The following is a 23,219-nucleotide window of genomic DNA, read 5'->3' on the forward strand; positions in this document are numbered from 1 at the left end:
GGCGCCTAGTACCCCACTCCACTCCACAACCACTATTCAAGCATGTCTGGACCTTCAGGCATCCCATCCGATATCGCCTTCATGCGCGTTTCTGTCCTTTTTCTCGCGGTATTCTAGCTCACTCTGGTGCAACAGAACAGGACCGACGGTGAGCAAGGGTTGTATTCAGAGTTTTCAGCCGACGCGAAAAGTGCAGATGCTGGGCATTTGTCTGAATTGGTGCCTGATGGGGGTCTTAGCCACCCAGACCTGTGCGTGTGGTGGAAAATTAAATGCCCTTATCCGAGTTGTCGCATCTCTAATTCTCTCACCCAGACTTTTACCATGTCCATTTTCCGAGTGACCGCCCCGCTGTCAAGGCTTTGGGTGAGTGGCCCACTGGCTGCGCGTCGCAGTATGGATAAGTTGACGGAACAAGTGTACGGCCTGGCGCTGGTAGATCTGGCTCAGACGTTAATGGTGACGGCCGACGCTTTCCACTGGTTCTGGTGCGTGCTGCCGCTCGTTGTCCGCTCACTGCTGCTAATGCTACCCTCGATAGCTTTGGTTTCGGCAACATGAACCAACTAGACGACGTCTTTCTCAACTCCTGGGACGTCCCATTCATCGATTCGATCATCGCGCTCGTCGTCCAAGGGTTCTACTGCTGGCGCATCTATTTTATCCGCAAGAAGATCATCGTCCCCTTTGGTATATTCCTGGTAGGTGCTGCGTTGCTCGGCTCGGAATAGCATAACACAAAGTACTCAAGTTTGTCTTGTCAGATATCGATTACGGGCTGTGCTGGCGGAATCGCGACCGCTATCCGAGTGAGTTTTCCCACTTTCAGGTGCAAACTTGGACTAATGCAATTCAGGCCTACAACCTTGGCCGTCTCTCCCTCATTCGTACGGGCGTGATCCAACAGACGGTGAGCGCTTTTTACTATCTCATGAACACAACTGAACGTATCTCTCTATAGACGTGGCTTGTTGCTAACGCTGTTGCCGATGTTGCCATTGCTGGGACGCTCGCCTGGGCCGTAAGCTTTCCAAAGTGGTCGCAGTTATGTTAATCATATCCCCGCAGTTGCTGTACCAGCGAGCGGCCACATTGCCTCATACCAGAAGCCTCATCTCCCGTGTGATCAGGATGACAGTGGAGACCAATGCGCTCACTGGTATGTTCCCCTCCAGCAAAGAAAGGACGCTAACTTTTTCACTGTGTATGTAGCCGGGTTTGCGGTGCTATCGCTGATTATATTCTGGGGCGTTCCGGTGCGTTATCCCCCCTGCAGGATACCAGGTCTAAGCTCTACGGCAACAGCAACGCCCTACTCTGGTAGTGCCACCGTGAGACAGCATACTCTGCTCATTATGTTAACTAATTCACTATCGAGGACGGCCATCATCGGAAAGCTGTGAGCTTATCCACTGACTTGACCGGTACCGGTGCTGAACACCTCCTCAGATACACCAACTGCCTCGTTGCCGTCTTCAATAACAGGGCCATTGACCCAATCCGCTCAGGCACTCGGGAGCGCAAGGGGTCCGCCCCAGCCGCTGGAGCGGCTCCAGGCAGCCACGCCATGAACTCGCTTCAGTTCGTTGTTGATGACGACCAATCATCGCGCTCGCGCCTTGGCTGTGGCGCGGAGGGCGTCAAGGTTCATATCGTGCGCGAGGTGGAGCCATCCCACGACACTGGACGGGAGTTTAGCAGAGTTCGGGTGGGTGTTTTCATTTGTTCGTTTCGGAACTGAGTCCTGACGATCTATAGATTTTTCCGCAAAAAGTAGATTTTACTAGTAGGTAATGGAATTGTACAAAAAGCTCCGTAGATATGCACATGTCTTCATTTACCCTGAAAGTGCCAGTGGATTTTGAGAGAAAAAGATGCGAATTGCGAAATACACTGTTGCCAAATCAATAAGTATTAAGGCCACCATAAACGGGCTCTCGCAAGATCATCACTGAGCAAGTACTTACTTACTTGACCTACAGGTTCTCCTCAGCCAAAAAGAAGGTGCTCCCCATGAAGGTGCGGCTGCCGCCCGCCGCCCTCTTTGCGACATTATGAAGCGTGTCCTCCCAGCTCCACGCCCAGGCGCTGCGCTCGTTTGTGATTGTATCTAGTGGCGCGGCAACCCGACGAAGGAAAGCCCTGCGGCTGCCCATGAGCGGCCGAATTGAGACCCACATGTAGTCCACGGAGTCTACGAGTAGCTGGAAAGCAGTGATCGCGAGTGACCTGTTATCGAGGACGTACTCGGAGAGTTGGGCCCACGGGAAGGCGAACACGGTAGAGTCAAGATCGTACTCGTCTGGGTTGGTATATGGTACCGTATATGCAATCAGAAATTTAGAGAGAGAGCGGCGGGTGGTGGGTTGGAGGGTAGCGAGTATGTAGCGGACTACCTGGCCCACAAGTGTGTGGTCCACCTGGATGCAGAGCGAACGCAGGGACATCGGAGGAAGGGGATGTCTCACGAACTCCGCTGGTTGGGAAGAACATAGAATTAATGCAAGTCCAGATGAAGGAACGTCAACGCACCTGGGGAGTTCTTGTCCGAAATCACCAAGTGCAAATTCAAGTTTTGCAACGCAGATAGCTTGGCAAGCGTCTTGAAGCTTGCTGCAGCTCGTTCCGGGGTCAATACTTCCAATCGCACTGCACCCACTTTGGATTCCGCCCGCCGGCTACTAGTCGCGATCCAGTCGAGAACGGGGAGGGTGTCTGTATCGACAGCGCGCAGGTTTTGCGGGACAGAAAACTGCTCTGGCGGGTCCATCGTGCAATATTCCCATTCAGATACCAGCGGGCCTTGTTTCACGCAAAGGTATTCGACACTGGGGAACTGCGCCAGCAGCGCAAGGAGGCCAGAGACGGGGTTGATGCTATACGCTGATTCAATTTCAAGGTGTGTTATTCGATGGAGGAAGGCACTAGGTAGATATTCCGTCGGCTCTAAACTGGGCAGGATTCCAGACAGACACAGAGTTGTGACATTGGGGAGAAGACGCAATATGCTGAGCAGCATGTCGGGGAGCCATGGTTTGCCGATCGTTACTGCTGGCAGGCGCTCATCACAGTCCAGCTCAATAGCCCTGACGTGCGTAGTAAATGTAGGGCTTGACTGAGTCATACCCTTGGCAGGAACGAGTAAGAGGCTGAAGCGCTCGGCGTTGCGGGCCGAGAGAGAGATGCGGTGGAAGAGGTGGTGGTGGGCGGGAGCAACCCAGTCCGTGCACACGAGGCTGCAAATTGGGAGCAGCCGTACTTCGACGCGCGAGATGATCTCTAGTAAGATGTCGGAAGGGAGGTCATAAATCGGCCCTTTTTCCATTGTCAGCTCTTCGGAAACCCCCAACGTTAACACGATTCCGCCAGTCGGTGCTAGTAGGGACTTGGGGCGCCGCACCAGCGTCGACAGCCCTTGGGTGAACTTTGTCCACCCTCGCTGTTTCGCGGGGCCTGACATGGGTGGTGGTAGATTTGGAGAGAAGTCAGCGTGATTGCCATCGTGAAGCGGTGCATGTTAATCAAGTCATGTGTGCATGTGACACCATATGTCACTGATTACTCATGTGTTCTTTCTCATCCACTCACTACCACTGTGCAAGGCGTCGGCGGATTCGGGGTCCTGAAGACAGTCGTCGTCGCTCTTCGAATCCTGCCCGTTTCTAATCGAAAGATTTCCAGGACTTCAAGTTGTCCGGGGTAAGTTTCGGCCCAGTCGTCCTGAGATGAGGTCATCTCCTCCTCGGCAATCAAGTCGTCGCCAACCTCGCGAATAACGCTGATCCACCCCGACCACCTTGCAACCCTTTTCACGGCACTCTATAAGCCCAGTTCCCATGTGAGGCGACTATACTAGTATTCATCTCTTCCCTGTCCTTCCATGGCACTGCGCGTTCTTACCTTCTGCTCGCTCCTCCTCCCACTGGCCACAGCTTTCCACCAGGTCTTGCTCGAACAGCGTTCAGCCGTACCGCAAGGCTTTCGTTCTCTCGGCCCAGCGCCCTCCGCCGTAGACGTTACCCTCCGCTTCGGCCTGGCGCCAAACAACATTGAGGGCCTGCAGGCGAAACTCTTGAGTATATCGACACCAAACGACGAGAATTTCAGAAAGTGGTTGTCGGCTGATGAAGTGCGTGGCCTTTCCCCTTCGTCTTGACTGGTTTCTTATCTTGAGCATCAGGTCAAGTCCTACGCCCAGCCGTCATCACAGTCCCTTGCGGCATTCGAATCATTCCTCTCTACCCACGGTCTTACTACTTCAAACATATCGCCCAACGGCGACTGGGCATCGATTACACTCCCCATCGCACAAGCCAATTCCCTCTTTGCCGCCAACTTCCACTCCTTCACACATCCAGACCTGCCCGCGCCTATTATCCGTACCCTGAGCGTTTCGCTGCCCGCGGAACTAGTCGGCCACGTCGAAGTTATTCACCCAACGACCCAGTTCGCGGTTCCTAAGCCGAAACAACGTCTGCCATCGTTTGTTCCGGTGAACAAGCAGAGTCAATCACGGGTTATCAAGAGGGGGGCTCAGGCTGTTGATCCCAGCTGCGACGCTTCCATTCCGACTGGTGTCATTACGCCCAAATGCTTGCAAGATTTGTATGGCATTCCCATTGCGCCAGCAACACAGCAAGGAAACAGTATTTTGGTCCCAGGATATGAAGACCAATGGGCCCAGGATGCCGATGTTGCGGTGAGTTTTAAAATTTAGACTGGTGACGAGAGTTGTAGCAGTATTGACTCGATGTACAGCAATTCCTTGCGTTGGTGCGCCCCGACATTCCCTCAAACACCACGTTCACTCTTCAGACTACGGCGGGTGGTACCAATCCACAAGGCCCTGATTTTGCGAGGGGAGAGGCGGATATGGACGTCGAGTATACTATTGGTGGGCGGAAACACTATGTCCTGTACAGTCATCTCATTCAAGTTGTCAGGTATCGCGACCGGAATACCAACAATCTTCCTTTCTGTCGGCGGTATCTTCAACGACACAGCTTTAGTCGACACTATCACCTTCCTGGAGGGTGTGCCTGACAACAAGCTTCCTACCGTCATGTCGACTTCATATGCTCAAAGCGAAACCGATTTCGGGAGAAGTTTGGCTACGTATGTGCCAAACTTGTGGCTAGTTTTATGTCTTACATATCTCCACAGTCGTATTTGCAATGGTTATATGGCGCTGGGCGCTCGTGGCATGTCGGTCATTTTCGGTTCAGGTGATGCTGGGGTTCGCGGTAACCACGTCGGTCGCGCTGCCTGTGCCAACAACACATTCGAAGCCACTTTTCCTGCGTCCTGCCCCTTCGTCACAACCGTCGGCGGCACGATCGGTCTCCCGCCGAACGAGAAGGCGATTAATTTCACTGGTGGGGGGTTTTCCAATTACTTCTCTGCTCCGTCATATCAGACGGCGCAGGTAGCTGCATTCCTCGATACCGTGCCGGCCGACTTTGGCGGGACCTTCAACCGGAGCGGGCGAGGCTACCCGGACGTGGCGCTGCAAGCATGGAACTATCAAGTTGTTGTCGCGGGCGAGCCCGATACAAGCGGCGGAACGAGTGCTTCCACACCGGCTTTTGCGGGAATGATTGCGCTCCTGAACGACCAGCTCCTTGCGAAAGGCAAACCCGTACTGGGCTTTCTCAATCCGTGGTTATATGCCAATCAGAAGACATTTGGGGATGTCACAACAGGCCACAACTCGGGGTTTTTCTGTGACCCTGAAACGACACCAGCGTTTGACGCGATTGCCGGCTGGGATGCACTTAGTGGGTGGTGCACTAAATCTTTCATCCTTCCGTGCACTGACTTTCAATTCAGCTGGTCTGGGGACGCCCCAGTACAACAGCTTATTGTCTGCCGCATTAGCCCAGAGTACAAATCAACAGTGATATCAGCCCAAACAAATTAATAATTGTAGGCTAGGAACAGTTATAACTAAGGTAGGCTATACAGCATACTAGTAGCTGGTATTCTGTCTAAAAATGTTGGTGACTATATGGGTCCTTGTATATATATTATAGGCAGGATTGAGTATGAATCTACTAGTGAGGAAGATGTTTATGGGAGTATGGGAGACATATGGAAGATATATTGTAAAAAAAGATTAGAGACAACTTGGGTAAAATAGAAATAAAAATATGGTACAACTTTATATTGACTACACCTACATGTTTGTCAAATACTTACAACATTACCGATAACATATACAACTTGTCTGAGTACAAGTTTCCAACATGAGACAACTTTTTCTTGGAACTATGTACAACTTTTCCAGAAACAACTTTTCATTTGGCCAAAGACAACTACAACTTCTAATAAGACATCTTTAGCTCTAATTCAGGTGTAACTTTTTCATAGGTAAGGCAACTTGAGTCTGGCTATGACAAGTCCAACTTGGGCAAAGACAACCTGTCATTGCATATGACTTTCCAAAATGCAACTTTTCTTGAGTGCAACTTTTTTGGGGTACAACTAGCCAGTTGAACAACTTTTCCTAGTACAACTTTATTGCTGTATATTAGAAGTTGTAGTTGTCTTTGGCCCAATAAAAAGTTGTTTCTGGAAAAGTTGTACATGGTTCCAAGAAAGTGGTATCCCCCTAAAGTTGTACATACTCTTACAAAAGTTGTCTCATGTGGTAATTTGGCTTGTACACCCATCATGTCACGGCAGGTCCGGCATGTCATCGGCTATTTGACACTTCTCAGACGTTGACCGAGTGCCCGAGGGCTCATTGTTGTCCTCAGACGTATCAGATAATGACACAGTCAGATATTTGAGGCAAATAGATTGTATATACATATCTAATCTAAACTACAGAGTGTGAATCCTTTCGTTTTTGAGATTTCTCGGGTGACGGCGGCAGAAGCCGTCCCTTTTTTGGGAGAAAGGGTGTCTCTTGTCAAGTCATCATGGTGGACCCCAAGAGACAAGAGCAGCTCTTCAGACTCAATTAGGGCTCCAACTATTTAGTTTTCGTTTACATCTCCAGGTAAACTAAACGGAAATGGTAAGAAAACATTTAGTAAATGTTTATTACCATTTAAAAACAGTTAAAAATGCTAATATAATCACATAGAATAATTAACAATTTTATGGTACGTACTTGAGTTTATAAGGTTTATTTAAGTGAAGGATGTCATTTTCTCACTTGTAATACTGTTCTAAATGGGCATGTAGGTCAAGATTCATTGCCTTTGACTTATTTGATGCTGGATCATGTGATGGACTCCTGGAAGAGGAGGCCTATGAATGCCGCAACTATCCATATTCATGTAGGATGTATGTTCTACACTAGTATGCATGTGGTAACCAGACATATTCCTAGTAGTAACATGGTTATGAGCCTGTCAGCTATTGTTATTAGAGGATAACCATTTAAACCATTTGTTTTCATTTATTTACTATTTACATACTATGGTAAACTAAATGAAAATAAAAACGGTTATTACCGTGTACAAACATTTGTACACGGAAATGGTTGGAGCCCTAGACTCAATGCCGGCTGAGGGATCCGCAGTGTGGTCGTAAACAACATCATAAATCACGGTTGTATAGTATTCCGAAATGACAGCGGCGGTGGCAGCGGAAACAATAAGCTTGTTGTAATAAATCTGGGTTTTGAGATCGCTGGCATCGAGGCGTGGGATGCCATTTGGTGGTAGAGTCCGGTCCTTGGGTTTGCCAGGCATTTCCGGTGGGCATATGAGGCGGGATGGCGCGTGGTGTTGTGGATGGTGGCAACTTGAAGCAGGTACAAAGTTCAATGGGGGCGTGAGGCCCGTGCATTATTCTCACTAGCCGAGGGACAATGGGACCGCGACATGACAGGCGGAGACAGAATATGTCAATGACTACCTAAAACGGACATGCCGAACGTGCCGGACGTCCGATCAGCCGATGATGGGTGTACAGGCCCAGAGACCGTCTCATGTTGGAAAGTTGTACTCAGACAAGTTGTAAGTTGCATTTGACAAACATGTTGTAGTCAATATAAAGTTATACGGGATGGTGGTGATGGATGAACAATGGATTGTTGCGGCAGATACAGAGGTGGGTTGTTTTGCTGCAAAGGATACTTAGTTGACTTTTGCCACAGAATGATAGTACTAACAACCATGACATGGTCTTTCTCAAGATGGGCTGATGTGAGTCATGTGACCGGTCTCTTATGAATAGCACTGACTACTAATCACACAAGGGTTTCTGCCAAAAAATAGGCCCTGAAGTAGGATTAATTCACAATAAATAGTGGACAAAAAATGTATATTTTCACAACTTAGAACAATAATAAATAAAACTCCAGAAAAATAAACTTGATTTGTAAAGAATTAGCACATATATTAAGTCATCAGATTGGACTGAACTCAGAGCTAATATCAGCTGACAATCTTGTTGCAATGATTTGCAACAAATAAATGCACCAAATATGTTACAAGATATAAGACCATACATATCAAAAAATCTGGGCCAGCACCAAAGTGTGCCTAATATATCAGAAATAAGTGACAAATTGCCATTATATATGACAAATCACCCTTATATATGACAAATTGGGGTAATAATAATGTGACACTATTTCTTTGAGAAATATTTGAGCTTGAATAATGTGCACTTATTGTTTACAAAAATATGGTTTGGAATGGGGTAGTCATTATGTATGTGATATTTAATACCATGATATAGAACTTGATTTCTTGTAAATCAGATACAATTTTTGCAGCTTTTATTGCACATCAATCAAAGTGGCAAAAAAGGCCAACATTTTGGACCATTATTGTCAAACCCTGGGTTCAAGAAACCTTTTTCTTCACCTTTTAAACCTTTATTTTGGCCCTGGCTGATAAGAGAAGACAAGGAGGAGATAAGATGGACGATAAGATGGTGATTGGATTATCAGATGTTGATGCTGATGTTGATTGACAGCATGGAGTTGGACATGAGGCAAACAGCACATAAAGGCATGGCTAAAGTATTAGGGCCTGGTTTTTTAAAAGTCTCTAGGTTATCAAACCTGTTTTATAAAAAACCTCCTCAGACCCCTGTTTTTAAACCGTTTTTAAGTTTATAAACAGCTTGGCCAAGATCGCCGAAATGAACCAAATTTGCCATTTTAAGTTAGGTTTTTGCCCAAATATCTGCTTTATAGCCTACAACATACTATCCAAAGGTTATTTTCATCAAGTGTCAAAGTTTGATAGTTCTGATAGTTATTTGATTGTATCAACAGCAGCAGATAGCACCTGCTGCTTGTCTTACATGTTGAAGTTTTTAACATTTAAACCAAATCAGGACAATTGGTTCTGATTTGGCCATAAACATTGTCAAAAGTATTGTTCTTGGGTCCCATCTCCCTTTTGGTGCTGACTAATACAAACATTAAAAACAGGGCATCCTGGGAGAGAGTGTTTATAAACAAATAAAACAGGGGTGTTTTAAAACCGGTTTCGAAACACCCCAATAAAAACCAGGCCCTATAAAGTATGATGTTACTGTTGTATTTTATTCAATTCGAATGCCAAAAGTGGTGTGACATTCAATACGAAAATATCAATTCGAATTATTTCCTAATTAGGAAACTCTTGGCGCCGGAGGCGGCCCGGAAATGTCATAAATTGCCTTTTTGGGAGAGGATTTTGAGCAAAATTGTGTGACATACGAAAAAATTTCGAATTTTATAGCTACTGTGACACGTGACATACGAACTGAATAAAACGCTACAGTATTGCCTCTCGTATTAGGCATGGTAAACACATGGTAGTAGCGTATATAAGTAGAGTAGATTTCGTCTTGTACCCCAGTCTTCGAATTCCATCACGTTTACGATATCTTTTCACGGTGCTTCTTGCTTGCCTTCACTAGCCAACTGACATCCTCTGATTTGGTGTTGTTTGTGACAATTATTTCCTATATATAAATCCTATTTTTCAGCTGAAACCCCCGGTGTGACCATATGTTTAGTTGTATTTTACCCAAGTTATCTCTATTTTTTTTTTTTACAGTACTTATGTCCCCCATACTCCTATATTGTTTAGATAAATAACCACATTCTAAATTTCGAATGATATTTACTGTAAGATTTTAGTTTGTAGGATTCCCGGGCTTTTGGCGCGGTAAATTACCAAGTGGGGGAAGATCATACAAATCTTTTCGGACATCAACGGCCCCGGGGGCCATTCGAATTGGATACAATCTCACAGTATTGTCTCAACTGCAAGATTAATCTGCCTTGGATAAATTCTACGCGTCATTCTGAAGTGAGCTCGGGATTAATCTGTTATGCAGAATTATTCCTAAAACTCGGCAGTCATGCACTCAAGTTAAGTCTAGCAAGTCCTAGCCCTAATTAATTGTCTCTTCCTAGAAGTTGCGAACAAAATTAATTTTTTTTCAGCGGGAAAGAATAAAATCAATGCTACAGCGTGTCGACGACATCCTCATTCAGTCCCCACCCGCGTTTCCCCTCCTGACTGTTCTTCATCACGGGCGTCGCCCTGCCTGCGTATCCATTCTCCCGCATCCACCGCTCGAGCGAGTATGTTTCTGGATGCACGCTCTTCACCCACTCGACGTCTTTCTTCCACACATTGTCCCGCAGCACGCGCCAGAAACCCGAGAAGTTGGCCTTCGCAGTGGTGCCTGGACCCGAGCTGGCCATGGCTAACGGGCTGTTGATTCTGTCGTCGAAGTTGGCCCAGTACTCGTCGAGCGTTTGGCGGAGGTAGACAGCGGGCTTGCCCGTGACCTTCGTGAATGTCTGCAGCTCGTGTCAGTGGCGCGGACTCGATGTAGAATCGACACGCGCCTCGACAAGGTGGTCCCAGGTGACGAGCTCAGAAGTGACACCAAGCTCTTTCGCGGATGTGTCTGCGCGATGGTCGAAGATGTAGCGGGCCCACCATCCGAGGTCTTTGAGCGCGATCATCGGTACCGCACCGTCGCCAACAGGGGATGCGAAGACCACGGTTCCGTCCGGTCGCACTTTTATGGGGTCAAATAGTCCCTCGGTAACTTTTAGCGTTCGGATTTTCGAGTAGTAAGCGATAACCCACCGCGTAGAGCAGCTCCATGTAGGGGCCAGTGTTGATTATACTCCAAGACAGCGCCGTATCGGACACAACGGACGGCTGGGAGCGCAGATACTCCGAAACCCGCCCTTTGCCGTCAAGATGATCGACTTTGTAGTCCGGGTCAAAATCCATAGCCTAATTATAATGTGACCACAGGTAAGCAATGAAACGAGCCGATGTAGGCTACTGACTTTCAGCGCGTAGATAAGCCCACTATAGACGTAGTGCCGCAGGGTTGGGACACGTTTGGCTGTCTCGAAAATCCGAATGCCCGCATACTACCAAGGCATACTAGTAAGTGGCTCCAGTCTCCAATTATCATATATAAACTCACTATTTCCTCTATTTCTCCAACGGTGAAGCCATCGGTGTTGACATATACGCCGTAGATGCCATCCATTGCCCGCGCGACCGATGCAATGTCCTGGAAAGACCCAGTAACGCATTCGACGCCCCGCGCCGACAGTGCGAGGGCTTGTTTACTTGTCGGATCACGAGTTAAGGCGCGGACCGCGTAGGGAGAAGGGGTGCCCGACTCCGAAGGCGAGAGAAGAGCGTGGATGACGGCCTGGCCCTGTGCGCCTGTCGCGCCAATGACGAGGATGAGTTGTTTACTTGCGGTGGACATTGTGGTTAGATATGCTTTACTGTTGTTTGTAAATATGCTGCATTGAACGAGAATGGGGACTTACTTTATACGCTCTGCCCTAATATTGGCTCATGGGAGCACTCTGACTGAGCTCGGCGGGCATCCCCGGGCAGAACGCGCAGAGAGGGTCTGAAGAGCGCGTGATTCGCGCGCCCTTGGAATCGGCCAAGATGCCCACGAGGGGCATCTTTTGGAAGCACGACACCGCGTTAGCGGCGCGTGACCCGGAGATGCGGTGCGGACCGGCGCGAGAACGACCGGTGGAGCGCGGGGAAGCCTAGGCCGGGGCGAACGTGTTCGCCGCTGACTGATGGAGGCGCTGGAACTGCCAGCGATTGGGCAGTGCCGTTAACGCGCAAGACAGCGAGGATGGAAGGGTGGGTGTGTAGCACCCGTGTGGAGCGATAAGGACGCGTATGACGCGCGTCAGATGGCGGGAACGAGCGCGACAAGAGCGCGCGTCGGTGGACACGTGACCGAGCGACGGCGCTGCGGCGTAGGCCGATCACGGAGGCCGATCAAGGGGCCGGGCCGGCGGTGCTTCCGCCTCAACTCAGCGCTTCAAGGAGGTCCCCTTGGGACGAATTGGGTGCTTCAAGGGGAGCATTAAGCCCCTGAAATGGAGAGCAGTGTGTCAAGGAGGTAGGAATGGAGCGTTGGCGCGTCAAGGAGACGCGTCAAGGGGCTCCATTCTGGGGTAAAATGGAGAAGAGGCTGCGCTGGCCGAACGCGGGGGCCGATCACGGGGTCGCGTCTCGGGGAGCGTACCAAGGAGGATCAAGGAGACAAATTAAGGAGGTGCCCGATTGTCGGGGCCACCCCCGATGGTTTGGACGCTGACCAATGCTGGGCACCTTGTAATATAAATTGGGCATGCATTGTACTAGTACAGTAGTGAAGTTTGGCTTGCCCCGGGCCCTCGCGGGGTTGTGTTTTGGTTCCGTTACGTTGTCTCCGTTATCGCCGCTGTCTACGATCGTCTCCGTTATCGCCGTCTGGTCCGTTAAGTCCGTCTCCGCCGTTGTATTGTTCCGCCGTCGTCCCCTCCGTTCCGCTTCAAGTCTTGTGACCGTGTTCGATCCCGTGCCTCAAAGTTCAAGATTACCTAATCGCCTGCATTGCGCCCAATTACATAATCGACCCGAAATTGTTGTCTGAATTGCAACTGCTATATACTTTAGTAGGAGCCCCGAACTTGCGCGCTTGTGAAAAACCAAACTACCCCAAATCAAACTCCGACGTGATCCGATTGATCCGACTGATCCGAAGCTCGGCATAGGTGGTTTAGGTCCCGAATAGGTTGTGTGTTGTGTTGTGTGTGTTTGTTGTCTGTGTTTGTGTTGGAGTTGGGTTTTGTGTGGTTTTGTGTTTCTCTTTTAGTGTCTGTGTGTGTTCACCTTTCCAAGCGTTTCATCTGGAGCCCACCGCGAGGGGGTTCATTCAGATTAAACAACTTTTGTGTCTATTCCCACGCCTACCTGCCAAATTAGGAAGGCACCCAAACGTGACTTGATCTATCAAACTGTCGAGTCTATTACCGATCTTAGAGGATTTTGAACCTTCATATTCAAGATCACCATCCCTTTCCGTATCCGATCAACCTTTATTGTCTGAAGAAGAGCTTGAACAACAAGAGCTTGACTATCATTCGGACGATTCATATCTTTTCGACTGGTCTTTCCGTTTACGTCCAGTTACACCAGAGTTCTTTCAAACTTCTACTCCAAAGAAATCTCAGAACCAGAATAATATGGCCAATCCACCAGCTAATCCACAAGTTTCACCTTTCAAAATTCCAAGAGCTTGGGAGACCAGTGCTCCTAAGTTCACATCAGACAACAAGGAAGATCTGTTGGACTTTATAGATCATGTGGAACAAATCTTTGATTTGGCTAGCATTACAGATAATGCTGAGAAGAAGAAGTTATTGACAGGATACTTAGGAGCCAAGAAGAGAACAGTGTGGAGGGAACTGCCAGAGTATAATGATGTCAACAAAACCTATGAAGACTTCAGAAAGGCAGTTATGAAAGTATACCCAGAGGCAGATGAAGAAGATATAGGTTCTCTGGAGGAGTTAGAGGAGTTGTGTGCAGAGTATAGGGGTATTAGGTATACTGAAGAAGGAAGACTGGCTAGGTTTGGCATGAAGTTCAAGGCTATGGTGATCAAATTGTCTAAGCCACCAGCAATCATCTTGAACAAGGAAGCTTGCACCAAGTATCTGGCAACATTGGAGAGAGGTTTTGCACAGTCACTTAGATTGGCTATGAACACTAGGAACCTCTTGAAGGAAGATACTGCTGCACAACCTGCTGCACCACCTGCTGCTGGTGCTGCTCAGCCAAATGATAGGAGGGAGGACCCAATCAAATTAAAGGACCTAATTGAAATGGCAGAAAAGTTCTCACGCTCTGGTGGAAGTGATACTTCCTTCAATACAGAGGCTCCAGAGATCAAAAGGTCTGAAAGATTTCCAAGGGTCAAACTTGAAGAAAGAGATGTGAGGTTGGATGACCTTGAAGGACAAGTGTCTGGTCTTAGAGATGCTGTGGTTGTAGGACAGAAGCAGACACAGGCTTCTATTGATGAGTTGGTCAAGACTTTCCAGAACCAAAGAAATGCACCACCACCTAGGGATGATTATGAACATAGGCAATCAGCTCAGAACTCCTATGGGCAACAAGAACGTCAACCTAACCGCGGGAATTATGGTGGAAATGGTTGGGGAAATCAAAGAAACAACAACAACAATGGAGGGGGATGTTACTATTGTGAACAGCCAGATCATTTTGCCAGGGACTGCCCAGTCAAGCATAGTCACCTTGCCAAAGGATGGATTGTAGTGGAAGATGGAAGACAGAAGATGGCAGATGGAAGTGCAATACCAAGAGGACCAATGCCTGCATCAAATAGAGTGGAAGAGTACTGGCAGAAGAAGAACACCATGGAGCAACATATGTATATGGAGGGACCAGCAGTGACTGATGATGAATTTGACCTCCTCAGGGATGAAGTCAGAACTATCCATGTCAAACTCAGTCAACTCTCTGACAAGATGAAACCAGCACCAAATAGTGGTTATCATCCATCCAATGTTCACCCTTCTTATCTTGCTGCTAATTCTCAGGTTTCTTCAATTCACAATGCTAGGCCTGTTCAGAATGGGAATAATGATGTTGAGGCAATTGGGAGGGCAGTATTGAATTTTATCAACTATCAAGATGAATTACCTGAGCAATATGTTCAAACTCGGGGTCGCAATGGAGCTAATTCGTCTGGGTCGGATTTTTAAATATCTCGATGAAGGAGGCCAAGTCTAGGAATAAGCCGCCTGAGAGAGAACCATCCGATAAAAATTCAACAGAAAATGCCAAAAACAAGGAGAAAGAGAGGAGAGAAGTTTCTAAAGAGAAGGAAGTGGTAGAAGAAGTGCTGAAGGAATTGCCATACAAGTTTGTCAAAATTGGGAAGAGTGGGGCTCGAACTCAGCCACTACCCAATAAGGCAACTCCAAGGCAAGACAAAGAGGAAGATGGGAGAGCATTTAAATTAAGGGCACCCATTCAGAGGGAAGGTCTGACAGATGAAATACTGGAGCGCATCAACGATACAGAAGTCACTATCAGACTAGGAGATTTATTTGGGCTCAGCAGGGATCTTAGGGAACAGGAAAGACTTAGGTTGACCAGAGTCAGGCAGCCAGTGGACACTATTCAAGAAGTGCCAACAGTTTCATTGGCATCAAATGCTGCTCAACTGGTGTCTGAACCTGAACCCTTCAAGTTAGATGTGGATGCTGTGGAAGTCAGTCAATTGCCAAGTGTGGCTGGGGTATTTGTGGTGAATACTGATCTTGATGGTATTCCTGCTGGATCTATGGTGGCACAAGACCCTTATCTGCAGTATCTGGAAAATCTTGATGAAGATGAAAGACCCAAACAAATTTATGTGGCTCAAGATTCAGTACCTCTGAGGGTTACCTTCCCTCATATTAATTCAGTTGGACCTGTGGAGTGTGTTTTGGACTCTGGATCGCAGATTGTATCTATGTCGCTGGAAACAGCGCAGGCTTGTGGACTTATGTGGGACCCTTCTATTAACATATTTATGCAGAGTGCAAATGGACAGCTGGAGAAGTCTGTGGGAATGGCGAAGAATGTAAAGTTTAGATGGGGAGAGTTGACTCTATTCCTTCAAGTTCATGTGATCCGCGGACCTGCCTACAAAGTTCTATTGGGACGACCCTTCGATGTGCTGACTAAGAGTCGAACTGATCATGAAGGCGATAACCAAATTTTGACTGTTATTGATCCAAACACTGGTCGACATTGGGCTGTTCCAACTCAGGATCGGGTCAAACCAGGATCTTCCAAACAGGGTAATGGTTCAAATAGCAACAGGACTAGGGTTCCTCTCCAAAATCTAGAGGAAGAACAGGATTTTCACACGTCTTCGATGAATTGGGCCAAATGGGACAAGGAGAAGAAGCTGCGGTCCTTATAGGATTTGATGAAAAAGGAAATCCTCGCATAGAAGAACTGTACCAACCTGTTGGAGGGCAAATGACAACCAGGAAAATTGTGGAGTCGTATTTATTGGCATCGAAAAATAAGTTGGCTGGATTCGGAAATGACGAAAATGCCACAAAAATATTTGAAGAATTTATGCAAGGCAAAATCGACAATTCAACTGGAGTACCGCATACAGTTCTGGCAAATGTTTTGGTGGACCCCAAGGATAACAAGTTAGAGCATAGGGACAGGGGAGAGAGATGTGTATGCTGTCAGAGCATTGACTTCATTGATCCGCCAGAAGACCCGAAGACGTCAGAAGCGAATGAATTGATCGGGGATCAAGATCAGGAACCGAAGTCTGTCTTTGCGGGGAAGAAGTATAAGCCTGTGGGGTTGAAGGTTCGACCGGTGTATACTGAATTGCCGGACCGGTACCGAATTCGAAGGAAGATTACGGGTGATCCGTTAGCCGAAATGCCACCTTTAAATCCAAACCCGGAGTACCGGGATAGGAAGCGATATACTCGGGAGCGAATGGAAGATCTGCATAAACGGCATTCGGACTTCTTGCAACCTGAAGAAATGAAAGCATTGCACGAATTAGTCAGCAATCAAGAATATGCTTTCGCCTGGACAGAAAATGAGAGGGGAGACTTCAGACATGACTTCTTTCCACCAGTGGAATTTCCAGTGATTGAACATGAGACTTGGGTGGAAAAGACCATTCCAATTCCAAGGGGACAGTTGGAGGAATTTTGCAAGGTGATCAAGAAGAAAATTGATGCAGGAGTCTATGAGCCATCAAATGCATCATATAGGAGCAAGTTCTTTGGAGTTATCAAGAAAGATGGGAAAAGTATTAGACTGGTTCATGCTCTGGAACCTCTGAATGCTGTTACTATTGCTCATTCAGGAATTCCACCAGCAACTGAAGAACTAGCCAATCACTTTGCAGGGAGAGCTTGTGGTGGATGTTTAGACCTCTATTCTGGCTATGATGCCAGGGACATTGCAGAAAGTTCAAGGGATTTCACTACTTTCCAGACACCTTTTGGAGCTATGAGACTTGTCAAACTCCCAATGGGGTGGACCAATAGTGTTCCTATTTTTCATGATGATGTGACTTATATTCTAGAGGATGAGATTCCACATGTCACTCAACCATATATTGATGATGTACCACTAAGGGGACCTGGATCAAGATATTTGCTACCAGATGGAACACCTGAAACAATCCCAGAAAATCCTGGCATTCGCAGATTTATCTGGGAGCACTTTCAAAATTTGAATAGGATCTTACAGAGGATGAAATATTGTGGAGGGACTTTCAATGGGGCAAAATCAGTGTTATGTGCTGAAAAGTTCCATGTTGTGGGGCACCTCTGCTCTTTTGAAGGAAGAACTGCAGATGCTGATAGAGTTGGAGTTATTGCCAGATGGGGACCTTTGAAGGATGTCTCTGCTGTTAGGCAATTCGTAGGAACCGTGGGAGTTTTGAGGATGTTCATCAAGGACTATGCTTTGATTGCAAGACCAATCCAGAAACTCACCAGGCAAGATGTAGAATTTGAATGGGGTGAAGCACAGGAGAAAGCTATGGACAGGTTGAAGCAAGCTCTGATAAATGCTCCAAGTCTCAAACCTCTCAACTATGAATGGGACTCAGACATTGTCATGGCTGTTGACACCTCTTGGATGGCAGTTGGCATTCAGATTTACCAATGTGATCCAGATGACCCAAAGAAGCGCTACTATGCCAAGTTTGCATCAATACCACTGAACAAGAGGGAAGCAGAATTCTCACAGCCAAAAAGGGAGCTATATGGTCTCAAAAGAGCTCTGGATGCCATGAGATATTGGTTGTTAGGGTGCAGGAGATTGGTCATTGAGACAGATGCAAAGTATATTCAGGGCATGCTGAACAATCCAGGAATGGGTCCAAATGCAACAATCAACAGATGGATTGAACAGATCTTGATGTTCAAGTTCAAGCTCAAGCATGTGAAGGGAGCAACTTTCCCACCTGATGGACTATCTAGGAGAGAACCTCAACCAGGAGATGAAGTGTGGCCAGATGATGAAGATGGCTTGGAGCCAACAGTTCCACCAGAAATGCATGAAGAATGGGATTATTTTGCAGAACAGCCATTGGAATTTGAAGACTTCAAGACCGACATTGACACCAGAGGAGGCTATATGCAAGATTGGACAGGTCTGGCAAACATTATTCAGGACTTTCAGCAGGAGTTGGAGTCAGCTCAACAAGAAAATAAGGCTGTATACCAAATGGTCAAAACAGCTTATGACGCTGAAGGACTAGAAATGCCTGTCTATTTGCAGTATGACACCTCTGAAGATCTATTGCTACCAGATGAAGCACTGAAGATTGATGAGGCTGAGAGAGAGCCGTATGATGAAGAACACAGACATAAGGGAGTTCAGCAACAGGATGACAAATTATCAACCGTGGGAGAATGGCTGAAGAACCCTTTGGAGCGGCCAGATGATATGGAAGATGACCAGAAGTACAACCGGTTTATCAAGTTTGCAACAAAATTCTTCTTAGGCAAGAATGGCAAATTGTACAGAATTGGAAAAGACTCCATGCACAAATTGGTAGTGGAGAAAGAGCACAGGATGTATATGATGAGAGCTGCTCATGATGCCCTAGGACATAGGGGAGGCTTTGCAACTAAGGCCTTGCTAGAGTTGAGATTTTGGTGGCCTGACATGGATGGAGATGTGAGGTGGTATGTCAAGACTTGTCACTTTTGCCAGATTAGGAAGCAGAGCTTGATGAGAGCTCCGCCTGTGGTTGCAAAAGTACCAGGAATATTTCAGAAGGTCCATGCAGATGTGATGTATATGGCTGAGAAGTCATATGGGTTCAACTATGTGGTGGATGCTAGATGTGCTTTGTCAAGATATATTGAGGGAAGACCAATCAGGGAGCAAAATGCTAAGTCAATTGGGCTATTCTTACTTGAAGACATCATATGCAGATGGGGATGCCCTGCATGGCTAATCACAGATAATGGCTCTCCTTTTGTTGCTGCAGTCAAATGGTTGGAGGCCAAGTATGGCATCAAAGGCATCAAAATTGCGCCCTACAACTCTCAAGCTAATGGAATTGTGGAAAGAGGGCACTGGGACTTGAGACAGTCATTATTCAAAGCTACTGGAGGAGATCTGAAGAAATGGTATTGGTTCTTCCGTCAAGTTCTCTGGGCAGATAGAATCACAGCCAGAAGAGGCATGGGGTGTTCCCCTTATTTTGCAGTTACTGGAGCGCACCCAACATTACCTCTGGATTTAGCAGAAGCAACCTGGCTAGCAGAATATCCAGATGCCATTATTTCTACAGATGATTTAGTTGGACTCAGGGCAAAAGCATTGGCCAAGCATGTCACACATGTGGAAGAAATGAAGGATAGAATGCTGAAGGAAAGGATCAAGTCAGCAGCAGAATATTCCAAGAAATATCAACATGTCATCAAAGATTTCCATTTTGGGCCGGCTGATATTGTCTTAGTCAGAAACACTGTTGATGAAGATTCTCCAAGTGCCAGAAATAGGGAAAGATGGTGGGGACCTATGATCATTGTCAGAAGGACACAGGGAGGTGCCTACATTGTGGCAGACATGAATGGTGTAGTATGGCAGAAGAAGATTGGGAAATTCAGAGTGGTGCCATATGAACAGAGGAGGAAACTGACCTTGCCTAGACCTATAGAGGAGTTAGTGGATATCTCTAAGGCAACTCTGGACCAGTTAGAAGCTGAAGATGAAGAGGATCTGGAGTATCAGGGACCTGACTATCAGTTTGATGGGATCAATATCAGAACAGAAAACAACACTGGAGATACTCAAGTGGAAGAAGAGTTTTCTGATGAAGAAGAAATCCCTGAATTATTGGAGGATGACCCTGATGATCCTGAAGAGGAAGGAGGACTTAGACGTTCAAAACGTGACCGAAAACCGAGAGAGCGACAATGGATTCAGCTGGAGTCGAACTCAAGATTTTCCAAATTTGGACTTAACCAATCCTCAAAATAATTTAATATGCAAAAATACAGGTTATATAAATATTCGATCGACGGTTAAATTACAGGGAGAATCCTGGGTAATGCTCAATGGACTGAGTAGGGTTGGGACCTGGTCTAGGATGATCAAAATTAGAGCAAATACTGTCCCACAAATCCAAGGAACTGGTGACCCAGAGAGAGTTGGGTTGGGCACGACGAGCATTGGCCTTGGCTCTGAACTGGGCAGCCTCAGCAACACGAATATCGTAAATCAAATCTCCAGTGCGACGTTCGACAGGACCTTGAACAGGGGAAACATTGCCAATATTGGCTGATCTAGCCCAAGAAGCATTATAAATAGCATGGAAACCAGGAAGTAGAGGTGGAGGAGGAGCTCTTTGAACATTCAGAGGAGAAAAAGTTGGAATTTGCAAAGGAGCCATATATGGAACTGGAGGAGGAGGTTGAGGTCTAGCTGGTGGAGGAAAAGTCAAAACGGGTAGAGTGAGATGTGCTGGTGGTGGGACTAGGTGTGGTTGATTCAAAACTGACTCCATCAGAAAGTGTGACCAAGTTGAACTGTCACACCTCACCCTGCGAATATGCTGTATTCGAAGCACGAGATTGCGAACCCACACGAACTGCAGAAGAACTACCAGCTGGAGTCTCAAACTCAACAGCCACAAAAGAATTGGGACCAATAGATCCATCAGGAAGGGGTCTAGCTATGAGATGTGAGAATGGTGGAGGCTTAGGTCCACAAGACTACGAAATTGGTTTTCAGCAATTTTGGGGGAATTATTCGAAAATATTACCATACGATAACCGGAACGTCTTCCGCGAGCCTTACGAGCGGCTTGTTTCTTCAAGGCGATATGATCTTTGAAATTCTGGGCAATTCCGCGAACAACTTCGGCTTGGTGAAAATATTCACCACCCTGTAGAAAAGGAGGAGTCTGCAAAAAGTCAAGTGCCTTGACAAGTAATTCTCCAGGCATAAGACCAGTAGAATCTGGATTGGCAAGCCACAAGAGTTTGTTGGATGCTGACATCTGGGAAAATATGTCAAAATGTGAAATTGAAGATAATTCAATATTTCACCAAGGCTGGAAGAATGGAAAAGCAAACAAAACTCTCTGCTGAGAGAGCAGTGGCAACAAAGACAACAGGAAATTTCTCTGCCAGAGATAACAGGAATGGAACCCAGGTTGGAACAAATAGGGTTTTAATCTGTGTTTGAAGATGTAGGGGTAAAGTTGAAGGGGAGGACATGAGTGAAAATTGATGGGCGAAAGGGAAGGATGAATTGACTCCACAGGAGTGGAGATTTATAAATGGAGGGGAATACCACAAGTGGAAATTGATTATCTGACTTAGATCATCAAGAATGCAAGAAAAGATAAGCAGCAAAAGATAGATGGAAGAAGCACTCTGGCATCATTCCAAGCTTAAAAGGCTAAATCTGTCAACAAAAGAACAAATTATTCAGAAGATGATCAGCAATGATAAATATAATTCAGCACAGATAAATAATACAGGTGGTCAGATAGGAAAAACAGAATATTTACTGAGTATAGCGAACTGGGCAGTCGCGAACCAAGTGCTGGTTCGAGTGACAGAGGTCACAGGTTCTGGGAGGATTGCTGGAATAAATCAGCACAAGTCAAAGTTCAAAATTGAAGACTTACTTGAAACGAGTACGGGCCTTAATTTGCTTGGTCGACCTGCGAAGGCGAGGAGGGTCTCCAGAGGGGCTCGCTGCAGTCGAGGACGCTGAACTGCCATTCGATGCAGCGTTGGTTGGCCTCGATGTTATGAAGATCCGAAGAGAGCGGCAAGAAACTGGTCGGCGGCATCATTGGGGTCGCCGTTATGAGAGTCGACTCGTCCTCCATCGGTGGGGTTACCAGCACCGAAGGAATGCTCGGAAGAGGGTGAGTTCGGGGCTGCAAGATGGATTAGAGCAGCACAACAGGAATCACGAAAAACAACGCACCTGGAATGGAAGAGCCAGATGGTTGAGGGGAGTCACACTGCGAGTTGGCAGCGGCACGGCCGCGTTTGGCGACAGACTTGCGGTTGCGTCGGCCACGGCGGGTGCGTCGGGTGCCGTTACGAACAGAGCGGGGGCGCGGACGGGCTCCAGCTGGGAGAAGTTTCGCATTTGAGGGCTTGCTGGGGTTGCTATCGACGAGGAAGCATTCGAGGAGCCCTGGAAAGCAGTCAAAATCAAAAGCAAGACGGAAGATAGAAAAGAAAACTCACCTGGGACAGAGAGCTAGACGCAATCAGCGAATGAATTAAATGCTGCAGCTCGGGAGAAAGGCGAGAGAACGGGGTAGGACCTACTGGACTCAGCGTTTGCATGAGAACGACAGCAAGATGAGAGACAGGACGTACCCTGAGTGGATGGACCGGCTACATTGGCCGCGCTATGGTCCGCGTTGACGAGAGTGGGAGCGCTGAGCGATGCGTCGGCGAGCGCGAAAAGGCGGTCGGCATTGGCAGTCGACGCGGCAGCGTTGTTAGCAGCAATACGAGCGGCGGCTACGTCGAAAGCCACCGCGTTCTAGTTACAAGGAAGGTCAGCAACAGCAAAAGAAGAAGAAACGGGAGACGCACCTCCCATTCGACTAGATTCTGGCGAAAATCGAGCAAGTCTTGCTCTTCTTGACGCGTGGCGGCGAGACGAGCGTCGCGAGAGCGCATGAGTTGGCGCACATACGCGCGCTGCTCGCGGACGGTTTGATTCTGCTGCATGACGTCGGCGCAGAGGGCGCGAATGTCGTGGAAGGTTCGTTCGAACGTCTCGGAGGTGTTGGGTTCGACGCGGTAGAACGCGTTGCGTACTTCAAAGAGTATGTTGCCGATGGGAGGCAACTCGGAGAACGAGAGAGCGCGTCCGCGCAAGGCAAGCTAGAAGAACAGGTTAGCACAACGACACACA

General features: G+C 47.4%; 2 protein-coding genes across 2 annotated transcripts; one reads left to right on the forward strand and one right to left on the reverse strand.

The window, feature by feature from the left end:
* Nucleotides 1-3,880: 3,880 nt before the first annotated feature.
* On the forward strand, nucleotides 3,881-5,934 carry MIND_01407300 (Family S53 protease-like protein; the record flags this gene model as incomplete). Its single annotated transcript, XM_037370472.1, has 7 exons — nucleotides 3,881-4,129; nucleotides 4,181-4,699; nucleotides 4,759-4,894; nucleotides 4,944-5,115; nucleotides 5,164-5,777; nucleotides 5,830-5,883; nucleotides 5,930-5,934. 7 exons carry the CDS (start codon nucleotides 3,881-3,883, stop codon nucleotides 5,932-5,934), a joined length of 1,749 nt encoding a protein of 582 aa, XP_037213064.1.
* Nucleotides 5,935-10,426: 4,492 nt separating this feature from the next.
* On the reverse strand, nucleotides 10,427-11,709 carry MIND_01407400 (NmrA domain-containing protein; the record flags this gene model as incomplete). The annotated part of the gene is made up of 5 exons (XM_037370473.1): nucleotides 10,427-10,768; nucleotides 10,823-11,014; nucleotides 11,064-11,216; nucleotides 11,273-11,359; nucleotides 11,416-11,709. The coding sequence occupies 5 exons, from the start codon at nucleotides 11,707-11,709 to the stop codon at nucleotides 10,427-10,429; spliced, it is 1,068 nt and encodes a 355-aa protein (XP_037213065.1).
* Nucleotides 11,710-23,219: the final 11,510 nt, after the last annotated feature.

Source organism: Mycena indigotica (genome assembly GCF_014461135.1).
Source record: "Mycena indigotica strain 171206Taipei chromosome Unknown Mind.scaff0018, whole genome shotgun sequence".
NCBI lineage: Eukaryota > Fungi > Basidiomycota > Agaricomycetes > Agaricales > Mycenaceae > Mycena > Mycena indigotica.